This window comes from Octopus sinensis, linkage group LG28, assembly GCF_006345805.1.
Source record: "Octopus sinensis linkage group LG28, ASM634580v1, whole genome shotgun sequence".
Taxonomy (NCBI): domain Eukaryota; kingdom Metazoa; phylum Mollusca; class Cephalopoda; order Octopoda; family Octopodidae; genus Octopus; species Octopus sinensis.
The window spans coordinates 15294095-15317693 of record NC_043024.1 but is presented as its reverse complement, the minus strand read 5'-3'; the positions used below and the strand labels follow the sequence as shown (position 1 = coordinate 15317693).

Genomic DNA, 23599 nt, shown 5'->3' with positions numbered 1-23599 from the left:
TACTGGTCTGTTGTCTTTAATGAATTTTGGAGAAGGTTGTTTTCATAACAGGCTGAAGGGTGAGTTAGAGAATGAGTGAGGGAGTGATTGAGTGAGTGAGTGAGTGAGTGAGTGGGTGGGTGAGTGAGTGAGTGAGTGAGTGAGTGAGTGAATGAGTGAGTGGGTGGGTGAGTGAGTGAGTGAGTGGGTGGGTGAGTGAGTGAGTGAGTGAGTGAGTGAGTGAGAGAGTGAGTGAGTGGGTGGGTGAGTGAGTGAGTGAGTGAGTGAGTGATTGAGTGGGTGCGTGAGTGAGTGAGTGAGTGAGTGGGTCGGTAAGTGAGTATGTGGGTGGGTGAGTGAGTGAGTGAGTGGTGGGTGAGTGAGTGAGTGAGTGAGTGAGTGAGGAGTGAGTGAGTGAGTGAGTGAGTGAGTGAGTGAGTGAGTGAGAGAGTGAGTGAGTGGGTGGGTGAGTGAGTGAGTGAGTGAGTGAGTGATTGAGTGGGTGCGTGAGTGAGTGAGTGAGTGAGTGGGTCGGTAAGTGAGGATGTGGGTGGGTGAGTGAGTGAGTGAGTGAGTGAGAGAGTGAGTGAGAGAGTGAGTGAGTGAGTGAGCTGGCAGAAACGTTAGCACGCCAGGCGAAATGCATAACCGTATTTCGTCTGCCAATACGTTCTGAGTTCAAATTCCGCTGAGGTCGACTTTGCCTTTCATCATTTCGGGGTCGATATACTGGGTCGATGTAATCGACTTAATCCCTTTGTCTGTCCTTGTTTGTACTCTCTATGTTTAGCACCTTGTGGGCTTTAAAGAAAGTGTTTCAGTATGAAATCTGCCAACTGCAAGCTTTCTTTTCAGGTACATGACACGACTGTCCCTCATCCCAGGGTCTCAGAAGCCTACACCTCCCACACCCTCAGAGTTGGCACACTCAATGTTGGCACATTGAAAGGTAGGTCTGGAGAGATTGTAGAGCTGCTTGAACGGAGACATGTGGATGTATGTTGTATCCAGGAAGTAAGGTGGAGAGGAGGTTCCGCTAGTCTCCTCACAGGCAAGGAACACAGGTACAAGATTTTCTGGGCAGGGAACACTGACGGGGTCAGGGGCGTGGGTATACTTCTTGCTGAGAAATGGGTAGGTAAGGTAATCGAGGTAGTCAGAGTAAGTGACAGAGTAATTAAAATTAGATTAGTCCTTCACCACAGGACAGCTACCATCATCTCGGCATATGCCCCTCAACCAGGACTACCGGAAGGACAAAAAGACCAATTCTATGACACCCTATTGCGGACTACCTCGTGGCAGGTGATTTCAATGGACATGTCGGACGGCATGTCGGGGACTTCCATGGCGTCCATGGAGGCTACGGTTTTGGCTCTCGTAATGAGGAGGGAACCAGGCTGCTGGAGTTCTGCGATGCAAATGACCTTATGGTCTGCAATACCAACTTCAGGAAACCCACCTCTCACCTAGTCACCTACCGTTCTGGCAGACACACCAGCCAGATTGACTACATCCTTGCCAGAAAAAGGGAAAGAGGGCTGATTATAAATGCCAAAACCTTTCCAGGCGAAGAATGTACTCCTCAACATAGATTAGTAGTTAGCGACTTCAGGATCAGAGCTAAATGGTTGCCCAGAAGAAGACCAGCTTGGAGGAGAAGGGTCTGGAAGCTTAAAGATCCTGCAAATGGACAGAGATTTAGAGACATACTACTCGAAGCCTTTGACGAAATAGAAGGGGATATAGCTTCACTTAATGTGGAAGACAACTGGAGATTTCTACGGGACAATCTGCTGACAGCCACTGACCAGATCTGTGGATGGAGAAAAGTACCATCTCAACCCAGAGTAACATGGTGGTGGAACACTGTGGTTGACAGGGCTATTAGACAAAAGAGACAGGCTTGGAAGGACTGGAAGAACGGTGGTAGCAGGGAATTGTATCAGACAGCCAGAAGGGAAGCTAGGAGACAGGTTTATTTAGCCAGAGGGGAAGCGGATAAGAAAAAATTTGCCAATGTTCTGCGCCGTGAGGATGAAAGACTTGAGGTATTTCGTGTTGCAAGACAGTGTGTGAGAGAGAATCGTGATGTGGTAGGAGAGAAGTGTATTCGCATGGATGATGGTTCACTTGCGCTAAATGAGGATGCAAAGAGAGAGGTTTGGAGATGCCACTATGAAAGGTTGCTGAATAAAGAAAATGAATGGGATAAAGAGAGTCTGCCGAATGTCGACCCAACAGAGGGACCAGCTATCCGAGTTGATAGTTCCGTGGTAGCTAAGGCAATTAGAAGCGTGAAGACAGGGAAAGCCCCAGGCCCATCAGGAATTACTGCAGAGATGCTCAAAATATCTGGCAGTGTCGGCTATAACCTAGTCACCCGTATAGTCAACCAGGTGATACACGAAGGAGTCATACCCAATGACTGGTGTAGCAGCATACTAGTCAACTGCTACAAGGGTAAAGGTGATGCCCTAGATACAAATAATTACAGAGGTATCAAGCTGTTGGATCAGGTAATGAAGGTTACGGAGAGGGTCATAGCCCAACTAATTAGAGAGAGAGTTAGTTTAGATGAGATGCAGTTTGGGTTCATGCCAGGGAAAAGCACCACTGATGCTATATTCCTGGTAAGGCAGCTGCAGGAGAAATACCTAGCCAAAGATAAGCCCCTGTACCTGGCTTTCGTTGACATGGAGAAAGCCTTTGATAGGGTCCCCCAATCCCTCATCTGGTGGTCAATGAGGAAACTAGAGATAGATGAATGGCTGGTTAGGGCTGTGCAAGCCATGTACAGAGATGCCGTAAGTAAGGTTAGGGTTGGCAACATGTACAGAGAAGAATTCAAAGTAGAGGTTGGGGTCCACCAGGGTTCAGTACTCAGCCCCCTCCTATTTATCATAGTCCTCCAGGCAATTGTGGAGGAATTCAAGACAGGATGCCCCTGGGAGCTCCTCTATGCTGACGACCTCGCTCTAATTGCTGAGTCACTATCAGAACTGGAGGTGAAGTTCGAGGTGTGGAAGGAGGGTTTAGAATAAAAAACACTTAGATCAACCTAGCTAAAACCAAAGTACTAATAAGTAGAAAGGTAGACAATCCACAAATGTCCTCAGGAAGATGGCCCTGCTCGATCTGTAGAAAAGGTGTAGGTAGAAACTCTATAAGATGTACCCAGTGTAAGCTATGGACACATAAGAGGTGCAGCAATGTCAAAGGTAGGCTAACTGGGAAGATAGATTTTGTATGTGGCAGATGCTCGGGAGCATTGACCTCCGAAGATCTGCAGAAAACAACTTCCATCACTTTCCAAGGGGAAAAATTAGAAGTAGTTGATAGCTTCCGTTATCTAGGTGACCAAGTCAGTAGTGGGGGTGGGTGCGCTGAGAGAGTAACTGCTAGAATAAGAATAGCCTGGGCAAAGTTTAGGGAGCTCTTACCTCTGCTGGTGACTAAAGGCCTCTCACTCAGAGTAAAGGGCAGACTGTATGATGCATGTGTACGAACTGCCATGCTACATGGCAGTGAAACATGGGCCGTGACTGCTGAGGACATGCGTAAGCTCATGAGGAATGAAGCTAGTATGCTCCGATGGATGTGTAATGTCAGTGTACTTACTCGACAGAGAGTTAGTTCCTTGAGAGAAATGTTGTACCTAAGAAGCATCAGTTGTTGTGTGCAAGAGAGACGATTGCGCTGGTATGGTCATGTGGCAAGAATGGATGAAGATAGGTGTGTGAGAAAGTGCCAATCCCTAGCAGTTGAGGGAACCCGTGGAAGAGGTAGACCCAGGAAAACCTGGGACGAGGTGGTGAAGCACGACCTTCGAACGTTAGGTCTCACCATGGAAATGACTAGAGAACGAGACCTATGGAAGTATGCTGTGCGTGAGAAGACCCGGCAAGACTAGTGAAGCCATAACCCATGGCCCCTACCTGGGACGTAGTCAGTCCACCTGTGCATACCTTCCTGCTTGTGATACTTGTGAAGACCTGTTGAGGCAAGTGAAAGTCAAATCGAATCAAATCAAAATAGATGAACATCAATGGAATTTGTATCCTTGTGGTACCAGTGCCGGTGGCACATAAGAAAACCATCCGAACGGGACCGTAGCCAGTACCGCATTGACTGGCCTCTGTGCTGTGGGCACGTAACAAACACCATCCGATCGTAGCCGTTCGCCAGCCTTGTCTGGCACATGTGTCGGTGGCACATAAAAAACACTATCCGAGCATGACCGTCTGCCAGCCTCGTCTGGCACCTGTGTCGGTGGCACATAAAATCACCCACTACACTCTCGGAGTGGTTGGCGTTAGGAAGGGCATCCAGCTGTAGAAACACTGCCAGATCTGACTGGCCTGGTGCAGCCTTCGGGCTTGCCAGACCCCAGTTGAACCGTCTAACCCATGCTAGCATGGAAAGCGGACGTTAAACGATGATGATGATGATGATGATATATAAGCATATATGTGTACAGGAAGTCACAAAACGTAAACAACATGAAATACGACAAAATTTTGTATGCGAATAATGAAAGAAACAAATGGAAAACAAGATAAGTAACATAAAGAACGGCCCTTCATCAGTTCTTGGCTGTTTATCTACTCCACATTTCGAGCATTGAATGATAATGTGTGCCTTCGAGAAAACAGTTGCACCCGTGAACCCAAATAAGATTTGGGATTTGTGGAGGGTCAAACTTGGTAAGAAAAACAGGACAGTGAAAACAAACAATGAGGGCCGCTAAGCCATATGAGGTAAGGTGGTGAATGCTGGAGGGACATTCTGTGACAGGAGAAAAGATAGGAGAGGAGACAGACAAGAATGTGGCTGGTCTGTGCATCAGACCAAAAGAAAAGAAAGATGATCATGTGAGGAAAAGAAAGATGGATGATGGTCAAGTGTGAGCAGTGACAGGGTAAAGGAGGAAGAGGGAGAGAGAGAAGAACAGAGAGAAAACAGTGAAGAGGAAAAAAAAGAATTAGTGCTTGCTCTTGGGCAGCACAGATTAGGGCCTCCGTTTCTAGTTTTAAATCACTTTTAGTCACCCACAGCCATCTTTTTTCTCTGCCTGTCTTATCTTCAACATCCCTATGAAATTGACCATGCATTCTTTTCTTTACTCACCTATTTTCAGTTTCATTCGATTTCAATTTCTTGTACAGTGCTTTATCTTTGCAAACTTTCATCCTACACAAGCCTGACCTTCTTACTTCTAATAATAGCGGTTCTGTGGCAGTTTTTACATACATTGCTATGTTGTTTTCTTCTGCTCTAATGCTGTGTCCGTATCCAATAAGTCCTCTTTTTCTTGGTACATACAGTCTGTCTGTATCACTTTTTGGGTGGAGGGACCCATATCTTGTTAGCAACTTCCTTGTCTTTCTGTCTAAGCTGTTTAGTTCGACTGCTGTCCATGTAATTACCCCTGCTCCATATCTAAGGAGTGAAACCGCCCTGGTGTTGATAGCTTTGATCTTATTCCGTCTGTTTATTATTGTTATTATTATTATTATTATTATCATTATTATTATTATTATTATGATTAAGGCGGCGAAATGGCAGAAACGTTAGCTTGCCGGACGAAATGCTTAGCAGTATTTCATCTGTCATTACGTTCTGAGTTCAAATACTGCTGAGGTCAACTTTGCCTTTCATCTTTTCAGGGTCAATAATTTAAGTACCAGTTGTGTACTGGGATCGATCTAATCGACCACCTCCTCCCACAAAATTTTGTGCCTTGTGCCTAGAGTAGAAAAGATTATTATTTTTATTATTATTATTATTATTATTATATTATTATTATTATTATTATTATTATCATTACTATCATTATTAAGGTGGTGAGCAGACAGAATTGTTAGCACGCTGGGCAAAATGCTTAGTGGTATTCTGTCTGCCGCAACATTCTGAGTTCAAATTCTACCAAGGTCAACTTTGCCTTTAATCCTTTTGTGGTTGATCAATTAAGTACTGGTTAATTACTGAGGTTGATGTAATCAGCTATCCTTCTTCCCCAAATTTCAGGCCTTGTGCCTATAATAGAAAGTAATATTATCGTTATTATTATCATCGTTATTGTTATTAGACAATATGAAGTCTATAGTGGATTCACTATTAGGCAGGAAAGGGTAGGATAATTTCAGGGTACATCGATAAAAGATAGAGGGGTACTTATGGTGAGGAGCGAAGTTGGAATCAATGACATTAAAAAAGGTCCTGGATAAGCTCTTAACATTTAAGGAGAAAGGGGTAGTACTAAAGTAGGGTTCTCCCCCAGCTTCTATTAGGTAATCTGGCGGGGTTCATGTTTCCTAGTTGGTACTGAGAATTCTGTTCTATGTATTGAATTTGGTTCAAATCGAAATTGAACCAAATCGATGACTGGCACTCGTGCCAGTGGAGAACTAACAGCTCCATCTGAGCAGGTTCACTGCCAGAGCAGCTGTCTGGCTTCCATGCCGGTGGCACATAAAAAGCACTGTTTGAGCATGATTGTTACCAGCGTCGCCTTACTGGCACTTGTGCCAGTGGCAGTGAATAAAACATTCGAGCAAGGTCATTGCCAGTGCCACTGGACTGACACCTGTGCAGGTGACATGTAAAAAACACCATTTGAGCTTGACTGTTGCCAGTACAACCAGACTGGTCCACGTGCCGGGGACGCATATAAGCACCCACTACACTCTCGGAGTGGTTGGTGTTAGGAAGGGCATCCAGCTGTAGAAACCTAGTGTAGCCATCTGGCTTGCCAGTGCTCAGTCAAACCATCCAACCCATGCCAGCATGGAAAGCAGACGTTAAGCGATAATGATGATGTATAGGGTTAACTTTTACACGGGTATTATAGGGGTGTATGAGAGGTGGCAGAATATGCTGCCTTTTACACATTTTACAGTTCCTAGTAAAGGGTTGAGTATCCCTCTCAACTGTGAGGGATGTTGCCTCCATTCTTTTAGGGTATGTTGCCTTGGAATGTAATGGAGCTGGGTAGTTCTTAAGCCTAGTGTTAGATAGGAACATTATTTTTGCAAGAAGCCGCTAGCTGCAAGCGTTCGAATGTAATAGGTGGCATGGTTATGGAGTATTACCTCGGTTGTGGATAGACCAGAGATTCTAATCAAAATAACTATGATTAACTTATCTTTCTCCGATGATGGAATATCAACATTTGGAATCTTCGCTCAACACGATGTTCCAATATTTGGAATGTCCTAGAAACAGCTGTCACAGACTATCTAAACCTTTTATTATAAATGTCCTTGTCAAGTCTTGTCAAACTGTTTGCGTTTTCTTTTCAGATTTAATATATATGTGTGTGTGTGTGTGTGTGTGGTGTCTGTGTGTGTGTGTGTGTGTGTGTGTGTGTGTGTGTGTTTGAGTGTCGTTGTTGAGTGCCATGAATGAGTGGATCTATGATCAGAAACTTCTAGTTGAGACAATCTTATTTTTCTATATCAGATGTGCTTTTAGTTTGTCTGGTGCTATAGTAGATGGTATTTGTCCAAGGTGGCAAGCTGGCAGAAACGTTAGCATGCCTGGCAAAATGCGTAGCCATATTTCGTCTGCCATTACGTTCTGAGTTCAAATTCCGCCGAGGTCGACTTTGCCTTTCTTCCTTTCGGAGTCGATTAAATAAGTACCAGTTACGCACTGGGGTCGATATAATTGTCTTAATCCCTTTGTCTGTCTTTGTTTGTCCCCTCTGTGTTTAGCCCCTTGTGGGTAGGAAACATATAGGTATTCTATGGATTAGAACTCAATCATAGAAACATTTCTGTCAATCTCTTTCCACTGAGTTCGACTTTGCCGTTCATCCTTTCGGGGTCGATAAATTAAGTACCAGTTACGCACTGGGGTCGATGTAATCGACTTAATCCGTTTGTCTGTCCTTGTTTGTCTCCTCTGTTTTTAGCCTCTTGTGGGTATTTGTCCAAAGCACTACACAGTGGGATTCAATCTAAAACCACATGATTTACGGAGATGTACTTGCATAGCAAGTGATTTTATCTGAGATCGTGTGCTGGAACGAAAACAATTGCAGCGTGGAAGGTGTTTGTAAGCCATTTAAGAAACACACAAAAGCTGTTCGATTCACTTAAATGTTGAAGTGAATCGAATGGCTTTTGTGTGTTTCTTAAATGGCTTACAAACACCTTCCACGCTGCAATTGTTGACCACATGAAATCTTAATAAAAAATCCACGTCTGCACTTACATGGTCTGATCAATAAGTATCCGGACTGTTGCTATATTAATGAACTTAAACCACACAGAATAAAGCCGCTTGGCACAGACTGACCTTCAACTTTGCTGTGTGTACTTTTTGGTCAGCGTACTTTAGCTTCATTACTATGGCAAAAGTCCAAATGCTTATTGATCAGACCTTGTATATATGAAAAAGAAAATATTTTACTCTTTACTCTTTTACTTGTTTCAGTCATTTGACTGTGGCCATGCTGGAGCACCACCTTTAGTTGAGCAAATCGACCCCAGGACTTATTCTTTGTAAGCCTAGTACTTATTCTACCGGTCCCTTTTGCCAAACCGCTAAGTGACGGGGACGGAAACACACCACCATTGGTTGTCAAGCATTGTTGGAGGACAAACACAGACACACAAACATATACACACACATACATATATATATACATATACATATATATAACGGTCTTCTTTCAGTTTCCGTTTCACAAATCTACCCACAAGGCTTGGTTGGCCTGAGGCTATAATAGAAGATACTTGCTCAAGGTGCCATGCAGTGGGATTGAACCCGGAACCATGTGGTTGGTAAGCAAGCTACTTACCACACAGCCACTCCTATTATATACATTTCATATATATCCTTGACCAAACAACCATATTTTGGGCCCAAAATTGAGTTATTCATCCAGAATTAATCATTAACAATTTGTGAGGTGTTTATTTTTTACTTTCTACTTCCTGGGCCTGAAATTAGAGACAGTTCCCTTGGTCTTTGCATTCCTTTCTCAATTGGGGTGTTTCAAATCTGAATGTTATCTGAAATTTCATCTGCCAGACTGAAATTTCATCCAACCAAAATAGTGTTACGAGGGGACCTCCGAAAACTGTACGGAATCCCTCAGACAGCCCCGACTCGATCAGCGAATATTCCCGCCACGGAAACTCGTCGGAGAGAGGAGAGGAGAGACACAACAACAACAACCGCAGCAGCACAGAGAGATACAGAGGCACAGAGGCAAGGCAACACTGGCAACACTGGCTTACATTTAACAACAGTTTATATGACAATCAATGGTTACAACATCAAAGCATTTAAGGCAAACAACAAATCAATACATCATACGGGTATACCACAGATCAAAGCATTTAACAACATGCATGTAACAATATATCAGTCCGGCGTCACACCCAAAGTGGGTCACCAAGAAATGCACTTAGCCAACTGTAACAATAGTTTAACCTTCTTCCTCGTACGTTTTTATTTTCATTAAACAACCAGCAGTTAAATCGAACACAAGTTCATGTTCCATCAACAACAATATCAACAAAACATTTACATTTTTATAGTTTAGCCAGGAACCTTTTATCTAACATGGCTGATGTAGTTCATCCTGTCATCATTGATAATGGATCACATACATGTAAAGCTGGCTTTGGAGGTGATCCTGAACCAAGAATTGTCATTCCTTCAGAAGTTGGTTATCCTAATGTGCCGGTAAGTTGATAACAACTTATATCTCTAATTGTACACACACACACACACACACACACACACAAAATGATAATAATGATCCTGGCTTTTATGTCCACTACTGATACCTTTAATATCACGTAATCCTTCACCGTTTTCCAAATATCATACAGCTGCTTCTCTAATATGAAGAACATTATAACTTGTTAAAAATCTGCAAGAGACAACACCCAGTTGTAACAGCTGAGACCCTGAAGCCTACCCACTTGACCAGGCATGTACAACGAGCTCTGTAATATATGAGGCACGTACAATAAACACTGAGGTATTACAGAAGAATTACATTGGGTTATGTGAGGGGTGAATTCAACAAACGTTGTGCAAACCACCTATTTTCTTTCAGGTACATTGATAAAAGTAATACAACTAAATTGGTTAGCCATGTATGGAATTTGAGGAGCAGCTCCACATCACACACAATTAAGTGGAGAATTGTGGAGAAATTCAAGCCATATGTTCATGGATCTAAGAAATGCAGATCTGAAATTTTGAGCAGAAGTAGACACATGGCCAAGTTTCTTTTACTGAATTGGAGGGTTCCACCTACTCCACATTGAGTTGCTGTCTTCCAGGCTTTGACATATTTTATTTTATTTCATTCTAAACCAGTTGTAATTAATGAGCTTTCTGCAATCAGGGAAGGATGATGATATTAGTTTTTTTGACTTCATTTCATTTTTCTTATTCCATTTTTTGCATCACTTTTATCATGTATTTTTCCACGTTTTTTTTTCTTATTTTCCCACTGTCCAGCGTCCTTGATTTTAAAATATACTAGACTACCCATGACCCATTGGGTCACCTGGAGACTCAGTTTCCCAGCAACAGGGTTTTATTTCGTGGGTCTTTTCTTTTCCAGGTTATTTCGCATGATGCCTCTCCTTTACTTGACAATTTATGCACCACATTGCAGAAATCACAATCTAAATATATCTCAAAGCAAACTCTTACACTGTTGTACCATTCAATTACAAATAACGTTCATCTTTTATGCTCCGGTGACCCTATAGCTCCCATGAGTACAACTATATTCGTCTTTGCTTAGAGAAAATGACTAAATTGTGGGTGTTAAATCCCCATGAAGGGGTCTTTGTAACTTCTAAAACCTGGTACTTATTCTATCAGTTTCTTCTTGTCAAACCAGTAAGTTATGGGAAAGTAAATAAACAAACAGCAGTTGTGAAGCAGTGATGAGGGAGAAACACAAAGACACACACATACACCTACATATATACAATTGATTTCTTTCATTTTTTCTCTACGAAATCCACTCACAAGGCTTTGGTTGGTCTGAGGCTATAGCAGAAGACACATGCCAAGTCACCACACAGTGGGACTGAACCCAGGACCATGTGTTTTGGAATGAAGCTTCTTACCACACAACCACACCTGCACTTATGCATATGTGTGTCTGTGGGTGTATATATATGCATGCATGTATATATGTGTACATATTTCATGTATTTCTCTATATATACATTTACACATATACATGCATACATATACAACTATATCTATATATATATATACATCTATACATATACATGTATGCAATACATCTATATATATATATACATTTGTGCAGATGTATCATCATCATCATTTAACGTCCGTTTTCCGCGCTAATATATATATATATATATATATATTTATTTAATGTAGGATAAAATGTTTTCGAAAGAAAAAAATTTTATCAATGGCCAGCTTATTAAAAAATATCTTTAGCGGTTAAAAATATAAACAACTTATAAATAAGGGCAAACGAAAAAATTTCTAATGCCAAATATGCCGAAAAATTGGACTAAGTTGGGGTACTTAATTGTGCTCATGACTTAGTATTTTGCTTCTTCCATGGGTATCAGTAAGTATCTCATTTATTTCTTTGCCACATTTATCACTAACGAAGGGAGGGTTCTTACAAACTAACCCTGAAATCGGTCCGATATGGTATTAATGGAATTTTTTAGAAATTTCTGTCGACTTTTTTTCAAGTAGCGTGCGTATTGTGAATAATTATATGGTTTTACGTCCAATTTTTCAGCATATTTGGCATTAGAAATTTTTTCATTTGCCCTTATTTATAAGTTGTATATATATATATATATATATATATATATACAACAAATAATTAAGGAATGACCCTGAGAAGGTCGTACGACTCACTTGAAAAGAGCAGCTAAACTCAAAACCACAAAAATAGTAGTAATTCTGAAAGTAGGGGAGAAATAAAAACATTTATCCCCTTCAAACTTTGTTTTCGAAAATTTAGGATATATAGACCCGAGGCTTGGATGGTGTAGCCTCGTGTATATATATATCTTCCCCCTCTTTTGGCGACTTTGCTGACGAGACAAGCCAAGCGTAAACAGATTTAATTAAATTTGATTGCGTGAAAGATGTTGAAACCTTGCAGGGTACAAAGTTTGAAGGGGATAAATGTTTTTATTTCTCCTCTAATTTCAGAATTACTACTATTTTTGCAGTTTTCGAGTTTAGCTGCTCTTTTCAAGTGAGTCGAACGACCTTCTGAGGGTCATTCTTCAATTATTTGTTGAATATAATATATAGTCTGTGACTATCTCTATTTTCTCACTTGACCGCTGGTTGCAGAAAATTTTTCTTGAATTTTTTGTTACCCTTATATTGATATATATATATATATATATATATATATTATATGTATGTATGTATGTATGTATGTATGTATATATATATATGTATGCCTGTATATATGTGAGATAATAGTTTCACTTTAATAGTTTCAGTATTAAAGTGAAACTATTAAAGTGAAAATATCTGACATTACAATAGAAAGATGTTATTGTTTCACTTTTGACACGTAATACTGAATTAGTGGAGGAGATATGATATTGCTGTGGGTTTGCACTAGGTAAGAAGCTGAAAAGTTTTTGGGCCTATGACACTACATGGACTGTAAGTAAAAGCACGTGTAAAATTTGAATGAAATTGGTTCTGTAGTTCTGAAGTTTTAGGGATTCACACAGACAGACAGACAGATACACACACACACACACACATTCTCATCTTTATATATATATAATTATAATTAAGGGTTTAGCAAAAAGTTGCATCACCACATACCAAAATTTTAGAAATAGCAGTCAAAACTGACTAATTCCTTTAACTACAAATATAACTCCACTATTTAAAGGAATTAGTCAGTCTTGACTGCTATTTCTAAATTTTCGGTATGTGGTGAAGCAACTTTCTGCTAGTAACCTAAATTATATTTATAATTATAAAAAGAACTTTTTATATAAGTTTTTACCGATAATGGCTTTTATCCATATCAAAGCTACTTGGTAAAATTTGTTAATTATTAAATTAATAATTTTTTCCCTATATTTAAAATATATATATATATATATTATATATATATATATAATATATATATATATATGTGTGTGATACCAGTGCCGGTGGTATGTAAAAGAACCATCCAAATGTGGCCGTTGCCAGCGCCGCCCGGACTGGCCTCCGTGTCGGTGGCACGTAAAAAGCACCATCTGATCGTGGCCGTTGCCAGACTCGTCTGGCCCCTGTGCCGGTGGCACATAAAAAGCACCATCTGATCATGGCTGTTTGCCAGCCTCGTCTGGCACCTGTGTGGGTGGCATGTAAAAAGCACCCACTACACTCACGGAGTGGTTGGCGTTAGGAAGGGCATCCAGCTGTTGAAACACTGCCAGATCAGACTGGGCCTGGTGCAGCCTTCTGGCTTCCCAGACCCCAGTTGAACCGTCCAACCCATACTAGCATGGAAAACGGACGTTGAACGATGATGATGATGATATATATATATATATATAAGTAATACTAAGCAATAAGGGTTTAGCAACGAGTTGCCTTACCACATACCGAATTTAGAAATAGCAGTCAAAGGGTTATAGCTATTTCTTCTACTAAAAAGGGAGATCTCAGTAAAAACAGCATTTGGAAGGCAGACACAAACAGGTAAGAGAGAATGAATTGACTGCAATCTATCATACATTTTTTTAGTTATCCACGGACGTACGTTTCGAAATCAAGTTTTTAGGAAAGCATAAGAATTAAATATTAAATATTAAATAATTCTATCTTACCGAAACTTCTTTTCTCTTCAGCGTAGAATACTATAATCATAAATGATTATATATTGAATTTTGAGATACCAGAAGGCACCAACTCAACTCAGTATCAGAGCGAGCTAGAATCCGCAACTGGTATCACCGAATTCAATTTGTGAATGAAACGACTGTGTCAACAGCCCCTTCCCACCCGCGTGTAGCCAAAACAAGATGCTGTGGTCATCTACTGAGATAAAATATGGTTATCCGTAATAATGAAGGGTGAAATTAATTAATTTGGAAAAATTATCAATTACACCAAGTAGTCTTCGGCATGTAAAAGCCTCATTCGAGGAAAATTTAAGTAATACTAAGCAATAAGGGTTTAGCAACGAGTTGCCTTACCACATACCGAATTTAGAAATAGCAGTCAAAGGGTTATAGCTATTTCTTCTACTAAAAAGGGAGATCTCAGTAAAAACAGCATTTGGAAGGCAGACACAAACAGGTAAGAGAGAATGAATTGACTGCAATCTATCATACATTTTTTTAGTTATCCACGGACGTACGTTTCGAAATCAAGTTTTTAGGAAAGCATAAGAATTAAATATTAAATATTAAATAATTCTATCTTACCGAAACTTCTTTTCTCTTCAGCGTAGAATACTATAATCATAAATGATTATATATTGAATTTTGAGATACCAGAAGGCACCAACTCAACTCAGTATCAGAGCGAGCTAGAATCCGCAACTGGTATCACCGAATTCAATTTGTGAATGAAACGACTGTGTATATATATATGTGTATATGTATATATATATATACATACAGATAGACAGATAGATAGATATATAAGTAATTATCTAAGTATTGTGTATGTACCTAATTAGCCGATGAAACACATTCACTGCCTATGGCTACCTGATGTCATCAACAGTACTTACACAATTGTTGCTGGATCTACCTCAGAAATTCCTGAATGTTCCTTGAGTGTTATGCGTGTAGTTTGGGTTCTAATGGGAAAGACAACCAGTTGAAGACCTTTGTTATTATTTAACGTGTTTATTAACGTTGCTTGATTACACGGACGACATTAGCGTAGTGATACATTGTTTACTTTTCACACAGTTCGTACTATTCACTACAAAATAGTGCCAAGAGTAGGGAGTAGTTTGGCATTCGCAAACACACAGATATGAATATGTAACATTGAGTATACAGCAAAAAATATAGAAATGGAAACTAGAATATATGAGAAATTTTATTGCTCACAACGATTGTGTTGACCCAACCTGCCTTGATCCCTTGTGGGTGAGATACTGTACAACTGGTTAACCTGGCAAAAACAAAAGTCATAGTTAGTAGGTAGGCAGACAAATCACAAACTCCTTCAGGTAGATGGCCCTGCTCAATCTCTAGAAAAGGCATAGGTAGAAAATCCATGAGATGTACCCAGTGTAAGCTTTGGACACATAGGAGGTGCAGCAATATCAGAGGAAGGTTAACAGGAAAAATAACTTTTGTGTGTGGAAGGTGCAGAAGTACAATAAGCACCGAAAATGTACAGAAAATAGACTCCATCAATTGCCAGGGGGGTAAGCTAGAGGTCGTAGATGGCTTCTGTTATCTAGGTGACCAAGTTAGTAGCTGAGTGTAGCTGTGAGAATAAGAATATGCTGGGTAAACTTCAGAGAGCTCCTACTTCTGCTAGCAACACAGGGCCTCTTCCATAATTCATGTAATTCTTTCTATAATTCCTAACATCTCAACAATTGAATTAACCAACTTTCAAGAATTCTTATTGTATTTCAGGGTGAAATGATTGGAAATGAACTCAAAGATTACTACAACAAAAAGGACTTTGATTACAAGATTGTTCTTGATTTGAAGCATTCTATTGAACGTGGTGTTATTACCAACTGGGATGAGATGGAGAAGATTTGGCAGTATATATTCCACAAGTTGGAAGTTGCACCTGAGGAAAACTCTATCTTGTTGACTGAGGCTGTTCATAATTCTAAGGTCAACAGAGAAAAGATGGCCGAAATTATGTTTGAAAAGTTTAATGCTCACACATTATGTATTACTAATCAGGCTTCACTGTCCCTTTTTGCTTCTGGTCGTAACACAGGTATGTCTGTGAATGTAGGTCATGGCATCACCCAAATTGTCCCTGTCTATGACGGGTCAATTAAACGAGATGCTGCTGTCCAGTGGGATTTTGGTGGTGTGGACATGACAGATTACCTTACGAGTATGTTGACTGAACGTGGCTATTCCTTTGACAGTCCTTCTCAGACGGAAACTGTCCGTAACATCAAAGAGAAGTGTTGTTATGTTGCTCTAGACTTTGAACAGGAAATGCAGACTGCAGCCTCTGAGAAATATAAATTACCTGACAAGCAAGCCATTACCATTGGCAATGAACGATTCCAAACCCCAGAACTTCTGTTCCAGCCAGGTTTAATTGATAAGGGCTCTGATGGCATTCATAAACTGATTTATAACTCAATCATAAAATGTGATAGGGATATTAAGAAAGACATGTTTGCCAACATTGTATTGTCTGGTGGTTCAATAATGTTCAGAGGTTTTGAAGAGCGTATGAAGAAGGAAATCAGTTCTATCACACCAGATTCCACAAGGATTAAGGTCGTTCGTCCAACAGGATGGTGGCCTGGAGATGCAGAATTGACTTCTCTGCTTACCTCTAATGACTTATCAATTAGCAAAGAAGAATATGATGAACAAGGCACTCGAAAGTGACCTGACAGGACATATATACATACATACATACATACATACATACATACTTACATATATGGCAAGTGTCATAGGTCAGTTAACTGTTTAACATTCAGACCGTCCTTGACAATCACCAGGGGATATTAAGGAACACCTACTAGCCCTTTCAATATCAACCCACTTGAGACAACCACCTGCTTCTATGTTAAAATCTTTCTATTTTAAAGTGAGTTCCATTAAAAAGTTCCATGTTAATATATGTTCAAAACACCAGCATCATAACGACAAAGTTATTTTATACTAAATTCTTATTTTGAAACTTAATTTTAACGAAACCATTTTATTTTACTAAATAAAATTTATTAAATTCTTCCCTATTTTCTTAATTAAGAGAAAGAAAGTTGAGGTATTTCAATAGAAGTATGATAACAAAACTGCTAATAATGACAAAGTTATTTTACAAAATTCTTCGTTATTTTTGTATGTTAGCAAATGGTTCACATATTCTGTCTGCAATATTCCAATTTGGAATCTATTCACATTATTATTGGGTTGGTGCATAATTATTGCGGCTTTTTTCAACAAAAGCAATAACATGTAACAAAAACATCTTTAAATAATTATCCTGGAGCATAGTCACCATCTACTTCAATTACTGCTTCCCATTTGCTTGGCAGACGGTCAGACCATCATTTAAAGATGCTTTTGTTAAATATTGTTATTGATTTTGTTAAATAAAATTCGTTGAAAACAAGCCGCAATAATTATGTACCAACCCGATATAAGTTTCCTATTAATAGTGTTGTGATGTTGCCCTAAACTGCCATGTAACCATAAAATTTGGCTAAAAATGACTTTTTGTGGGATCTGAACTTTAATAAAGAATTTTTTTAAAAATACTGGTCTGTTGTCTTTAATGAATTTTGGAGAAGGTTGTTTTCATAACAGGCTGAAGGGTGAGTTAGAGAATGAGTGAGGGAGTGAATGAGTGAGTGAGTGAGTGGGTGGGTGGGTGAGTGAGTGAGTGAGTGAGTGAGTGAGTGGGTGGGTGAGTGAGTGAGTGAGTGGGTGGGTGAGTGAGTGAGTGAGTGAGTGAGTGAGAGAGTGAGTGAGTGGGTGGGTGAGTGAGTGAGTGAGTGAGTGAGTGGGTGCGTGAGTGAGTGAGTGAGTGGGTGGGTGAGTGAGTGAGTGAGTGAGTGAGAGAGTGAGTGAGTGAGTGAGTGAGGGGTGGGTGAGTGAGTGAGTGAGTGAGTGGGTGGGTGAGTGGTGAGTGAGTGAGTGAGTGAGAGTGAGTGGGTGAGTGAGGGGTGGGTGAGTGAGTGAGTGAGGAGTGAGTGAGTGAGTGAGTGAGTGAGTGAGTGGGTGGGTGAGTGAGTGAGTGAGTGGGGGGTGAGTGAGTGAGTGAGTGAGTGAGTGGGTGGGTGAGTGTGAGTGAGTGAGAGAGAGTGAGTGAGTGAGTGAGTGAGTGGGTGAGTGAGTGTGAGTGAGTGAGTGAGTAGGTGAGTGAGTGAGTGGTGAGTGAGTGAGTGAGTGGTGAGTGAGTGAGTGAGAGAATGAGTGAGTGAGTGGGTGGGTGAGTGAGTGAGTGAGTGGTGGGTGAGTGAGTGAGAGAATGAGTGAGTGAGAGAGTGAGTGAGTGGGTTAGTGAGTGAGTGAGTGAGTGAGTGAGAGAGTGAGTGAGTGAGTGAGTGGGTGGGTGAGTGAGTGAGCAAGTGGGTGGGTGAGTGAGTGAGTGAGTGAGTTAGTGAGAGAGTGAGTAAGTGATTGAGTGATTGAGTGAGTGAGTGAGTGAGTGAGTGAGCGGGTGGGTGGGTGAGTGAGTGAGTGAGTGGGTGGGTGAGTGAGTGAGTGAGTGAGTGAGTGAGTGAGAGAGTGAGTGAGTGGGTGGGTGAGTGAGTGAGTGAGTGAGTGAGTGAGTGGGTGAGTGAGTGAGTGAGTGAGTGAGTGGGTGGGTGAGTGAGTGAGTGAGTGAGTGAGAGAGTGAGTGAGTGAGTGAGTGAGTGGGTGGGTGAGTGAGTGAGTGAGTGAGTGGGTGGGTGAGTGAGTGAGTGAGTGAGTGAGAGAGTGAGTGAGTGGGTGGGTGAGTGAGTGAGTGAGTGAGTGAGTGAGGAGTGAGTGAGTGGGTGGGTGAGTGAGTGAGTGAGTGAGTGGGTGGGTGAGTGAGTGAGTGAGTGAGTGAGTGAGTGAGTGAGTGAGTGAGTGAGAGAGTGAGTGAGTGAGTGAGTGAGTGGGTGAGTGAGTGAGTGAGTGAGTGAGTAGGTGAGTGAGTGAGTGGGTGAGTGAGTGAGTGAGTGGGTGAGTGAGTGAGTGAGAGAATGAGTAAGTGAGTGAGTGGGTGGGTGAGTGAGTGAGTGAGTGGGTGGGTGAGTGAGTGAGAGAGTGAGTGAGTGAGAGAGTGAGTGAGTGGGTTAGTGAGTGAGTGAGTGAGTGAGTGAGAGAGTGAGTGAGTGAGTGAGTGGGTGGGTGAGTGAGTGAGCAAGTGGGTGGGTGAGTGAGTGAGTGAGTGAGTTAGTGAGAGAGTGAGTAAGTGATTGAGTGATTGAGTGAGTGAGTGAGTGAGTGAGTGAGCGGGTGGGTGGGTGAGTGAGTGAGTGTATATATAAGCATATATGGGTACAGGAAGTCACAAAATGTAAACAACATGAAATACGAAATACGAAAACATGAAATACGACAAAATTTTGTATGAGAACAATGAAAGAAACGAATGAAAAACAAGATAAGTAACATAAAGAACGGCCCTTCATCAGTTCTTGGCTGTTTATCTACTCCACATTTCGAGCAAGTCACGATAATATGTGCCTTCAAGAAAACAGTTGCTCCCATGAACCCAAATAAAATTTGGGATTTGTGGAAAACAGGACAGTGAAAACAAACAATGAGGGCTGCTAAGCCATATGAGGTAAGGTGGCGAATGCTGGAGGGACATTCTGTGACAGGAGAAAAGATAGGAGAGGAGACAGACAAGAATGTGGCTGGTCTGTGCATCAGACCAAAAGAAAAGAAAGATGATCATGTGAGGAAAAGAAAGATGGATGATGGTCAAGTGTGAGCAGTGAGAGAGTAAAGAAGGAAGAGGGAGAGAGAGAAGAACAGAGAGAAAACAGTGAAGAGGAGAAAAAAAATTTAGAGAAAGGAAGGGAGAGAAAATGAAAGGGTGGGGAGAGAGAGAGCAGTACAGGGCCAAAGTCACATCAAAATTATGATAAACTTACATGAAATGGATGTGTGGCATTCAATCATATAATATATAAATAATATATATATATATATATATGCATATATACATACATATATGTACATACTTACATATGTATGTATCACATTATACATATATATATATACATACATATGTATACATATATATATATATATGTATACATATATATATGTATATGTATATGTATATATATATATATATATATATATATATATATATAATATATATATATATATATATATATATATATATATATATATACATGTATATAAATATACACATGCATATAAATATTTCAGTTATTTGACTGTGACCATGCTGGAGCACAGCCTTTAGTCAAGCAAATCAACTGCAGGACTCATTCTTTGTAAGCCTAGTACTTATTCTATTGGTCTCTTTTACCAAACTGCTAAGTTACGGGGACGTAAACACACCAGCATCGGTTGTCAAGCAATGTTGGGGGGACAAACACAGACACACAAACATATACACACACATACACATATATATACATATATATGACAGGCTTCTTTCAGTTTCCATCTACCAAATCCACTCACAAAGCTTTGGTTGGCCCAAGGCTATAGTAGAAGACACTTACCCAAAGTGCTACGCAGTGGGACTGAACCCAGCATCATGTGGTTGGTAAGCAAGCTACTTACCACACAGCCACTCCTGCACCTATTTCAAATTTTGTGACAAGAGTAGCTTGGGTGAGGTGGGGATGATTCAATTACATGGACCCCAGTGTTCAACTGGTATTTATTTTAGTGTCCCTGAAAAGATGAAAGGCAAAGTCATCCTTGGCAGAACTTGAACTCAGAACGTAGCAACAGGTGAAATACCACTAAACATTTCATCCCCCATTCTAACAATCCTGCCAGCTCACCACCTTTTAACCATTATATATAATAATATGTGTCTTACTAGCTTCTGGAGCACCATTTTCTATAATAATTCTCTGACTATCTCCCTAAATGCCACTATCTAAAATAAGTATTTTTCCAAGTTCCCTAATCACCATTGTCTATATTAGGTGTTAGCCAAGCTCCCTAAACATAATTGTCTATAAATGATTTGTCTATCTACCTAAACACCAATGTCTTTGACAATTATAGATCTAGTTCCCTAAAGCATCTGACTCTAGAAGAGGTGTTTGTCTAACTCCCTAAACACCATTATCTAAATTGGATGCTTGTCTAGCACCATAAATACTATTATCTAAAATGAGTGTTTGTCTAGCTCCTAAAATACCATCTATATTATAATAGGAAATTCATTCATCTATTCATCTGTAGTGACGCCTGGTTCCAGATGCCATTTTGGGATTTTCATCCTGCATCACCCTACTGGCACGTGGCACATGGAAAAAAAAAGGAGTGAGGTCGTTGCCAGTGCTGCTGGACTGGCTCCTGTGCAGGTGGCACTTAAAAAGCACCATTTGAGCGTGGCTACTGCCACTACCACCTGGCTGGCCCTCATGCTGGTGGCACGTAAAAGCACCCACTACACTCTCGGAGTGGTTGACGTTAGGAAGGGCATCCAGCTGTAGAAACTCTGCCAGATCAGATTGGAGTCTGGTGCAGACATCTGGTTCGCCAGACCTCAGTCAAATCGTCCAACCCATGCTAGCATGGAAAGTGGACGTTAAACAATGATGATGATGATGATGCATGCGCAGGGATTAGACTCTTCTGGAAGGCCTGCCAGTAGCCCCTTATGCGCAGTCATCAGCAGCAGCTAGGCTTGACTGCTATTCTCTCTCTTCACCCACTGCTGCCAACCGAGCCAGACACAACTGAAGGCACTCCACGACTTCGGTGAATCTGTGAAAAATGCCTTTACAATTGTGATTAAACCGACTCTGCTGTTTCCACCCACCCTGGCGTCCAGGCTACCAATGTCCAGACATGAAATGCTTATTTCGGCAAAATAAATTATTATTGTTATTTGTTCGGAGATTCTTGTTCTCGCTATTTTATTTTCCACGACTATGTAAGGAATTGTGGGGCACCCATCCAGTGCCAACCTCAGTTCCAACACATCCAACCAACCATCTAAAACTGTATAAGGAACTGAAATGCACAATTTGGTAGAGGAGGTGCAAAAATTCAAATCGGAATAACAGACCTAAAATTGATGAGTTATAATCAAAAATACTTTTGGGGACCTTATCAGTCCATTGGAGTTCGTGTACCTGTTTAGTGTATTGTTACGACTCAAAATCTAAGTCCTTCAATTCACTTAACAGTGCAGTGTTTAACAGCCATTCATATAAGAATGGCCATTATCGTAAAGCAGCCAGTGTTCAGTTTTGTTAGTTGGAATTCATGTACCTTTTTTGCGTATTTTCACAACTCAACATCTCCTAACGGTAAGTATTTCAATTCGCTTAGTGGTGTTTAACAGTCATTCATTAAAGAATAACTATTATACAACAGCCAGTGTTCACGTTTTAAGGGTGCATGCTATCACCGGTTAATAATAAGTCATTCATTACTTAAAGAATGATTTCCTCGTGGGAACACACATGATCAACAGCACACACCAGGTGCCAAGTAAGGTGTGTGGCTAGCGTAGCAGTAAATACCCATCATGCAACAGCCAACGTTCGTTTCTTTCGCTTGATCGAACAAAATAAAACGATCACTGTTCTCTCTCAACTGCAGGTCATGTGATTTGGTCTGTCTGTTTGCCACAGCCAACTGCAATCATGTGCACAAGGGCTAAGTAGCAGTGAAGCAGCTATTGTCTATAATGGGTGTTTGTCAAGCTCCCTAAATACATTGTCTATATTGGATGATTGTCTAGCTCCCTAAAAACTTTTGTCTATAATGGGCGTTTGTGTAGCTCCCTAAATACAATTGTCTATATTAGGTGTTTGTGTAGCTCCCTAAATACATCGTCTATATTGGGTGGTTGTCTAGCTCCTTAAACACCCATCATGGACAATGGGTGTTTGCTTAGCACCCTAAATGTCCTTCTTTAGAATGCAACCATAAAACTCCTGCTCCTAATTATATCTGTGGACATCTGTGAACTGATCCCAATCCACCTCTTCATATATAAGCTAAACTTTAATAATTTTTATGTTCATTATTTACATTATTTACATTCGACAGATATTTGTCTTCATCTTGTTTGTTGTTAACACAACGTTTTGGCTGATATACCATCCAGCCTTCGTCAGGTGTCTTGGGGAAATTTCGAACCTGGGTTCTCACTCCTAAGGTATTTGTCGATATTATTATTATTGTTAGTGTTCAGGTCACTGCTTGGAATCAAACTCAGAATCTTGGGGTTAGTAGCCTGCGCTCTTAACCACTATGCCATATGCCATGGGCAATTATGGAGTGAATTTTAGGGCTTATAAATCTAATATTTTTCTATCCTTCCTTAATACCGGTTCCCATATGCTGCTCATGTCTGCACTCAGTCTGCTTAGGAGGTTTTTGTGTCCTAGCATATGTGCTGCTTCTTTTAGTTTTCACATTTTCCAATAGTGTTCTCTGTCTATTGCTTTAACTTCATCCCACAGGGGGAGGTGGTCTCCATTTTTCCATCCATGATCAGCTATAACCAATTTATCAATATCTCCTTGTGTCACAGCTTTGCGATGTTCATCTACCCTTATTTTGAGGAGGCGGCATGTTTCACCTTTGTATAACCTACTGCAGCTGCATGGGATGGAGTACACACAGTCTTTGGTCATATTCTTTTCTATTGGTGGTTTTACTTGAAGGAGATATTAGTGAAGTGTTGTGTTACTCTTGAATACTGTCCTGATGTCATATGGGTCGCATATCTTTTGTATCTTTATATATACATATATATATATATATATATC

General features: G+C 40.6%; 1 protein-coding gene across 1 annotated transcript in view; it reads left to right on the top strand.

Moving 5' to 3' along the window:
• Positions 1-9240: 9240 nt before the first annotated feature.
• LOC115225825 (actin, cytoplasmic-like) overlaps positions 9241-23599 on the top strand; it is a 28917-nt gene continuing 14558 nt past the window's right edge. The window contains exons 1-2 of the mRNA XM_029796794.2: positions 9241-9681; positions 15600-16552. Coding sequence (XP_029652654.2) covers positions 9559-9681; positions 15600-16552 — 1076 coding nt within the window. The 5' untranslated portion in view covers positions 9241-9558. The remainder of the gene's footprint in view (positions 9682-15599; positions 16553-23599) is intronic.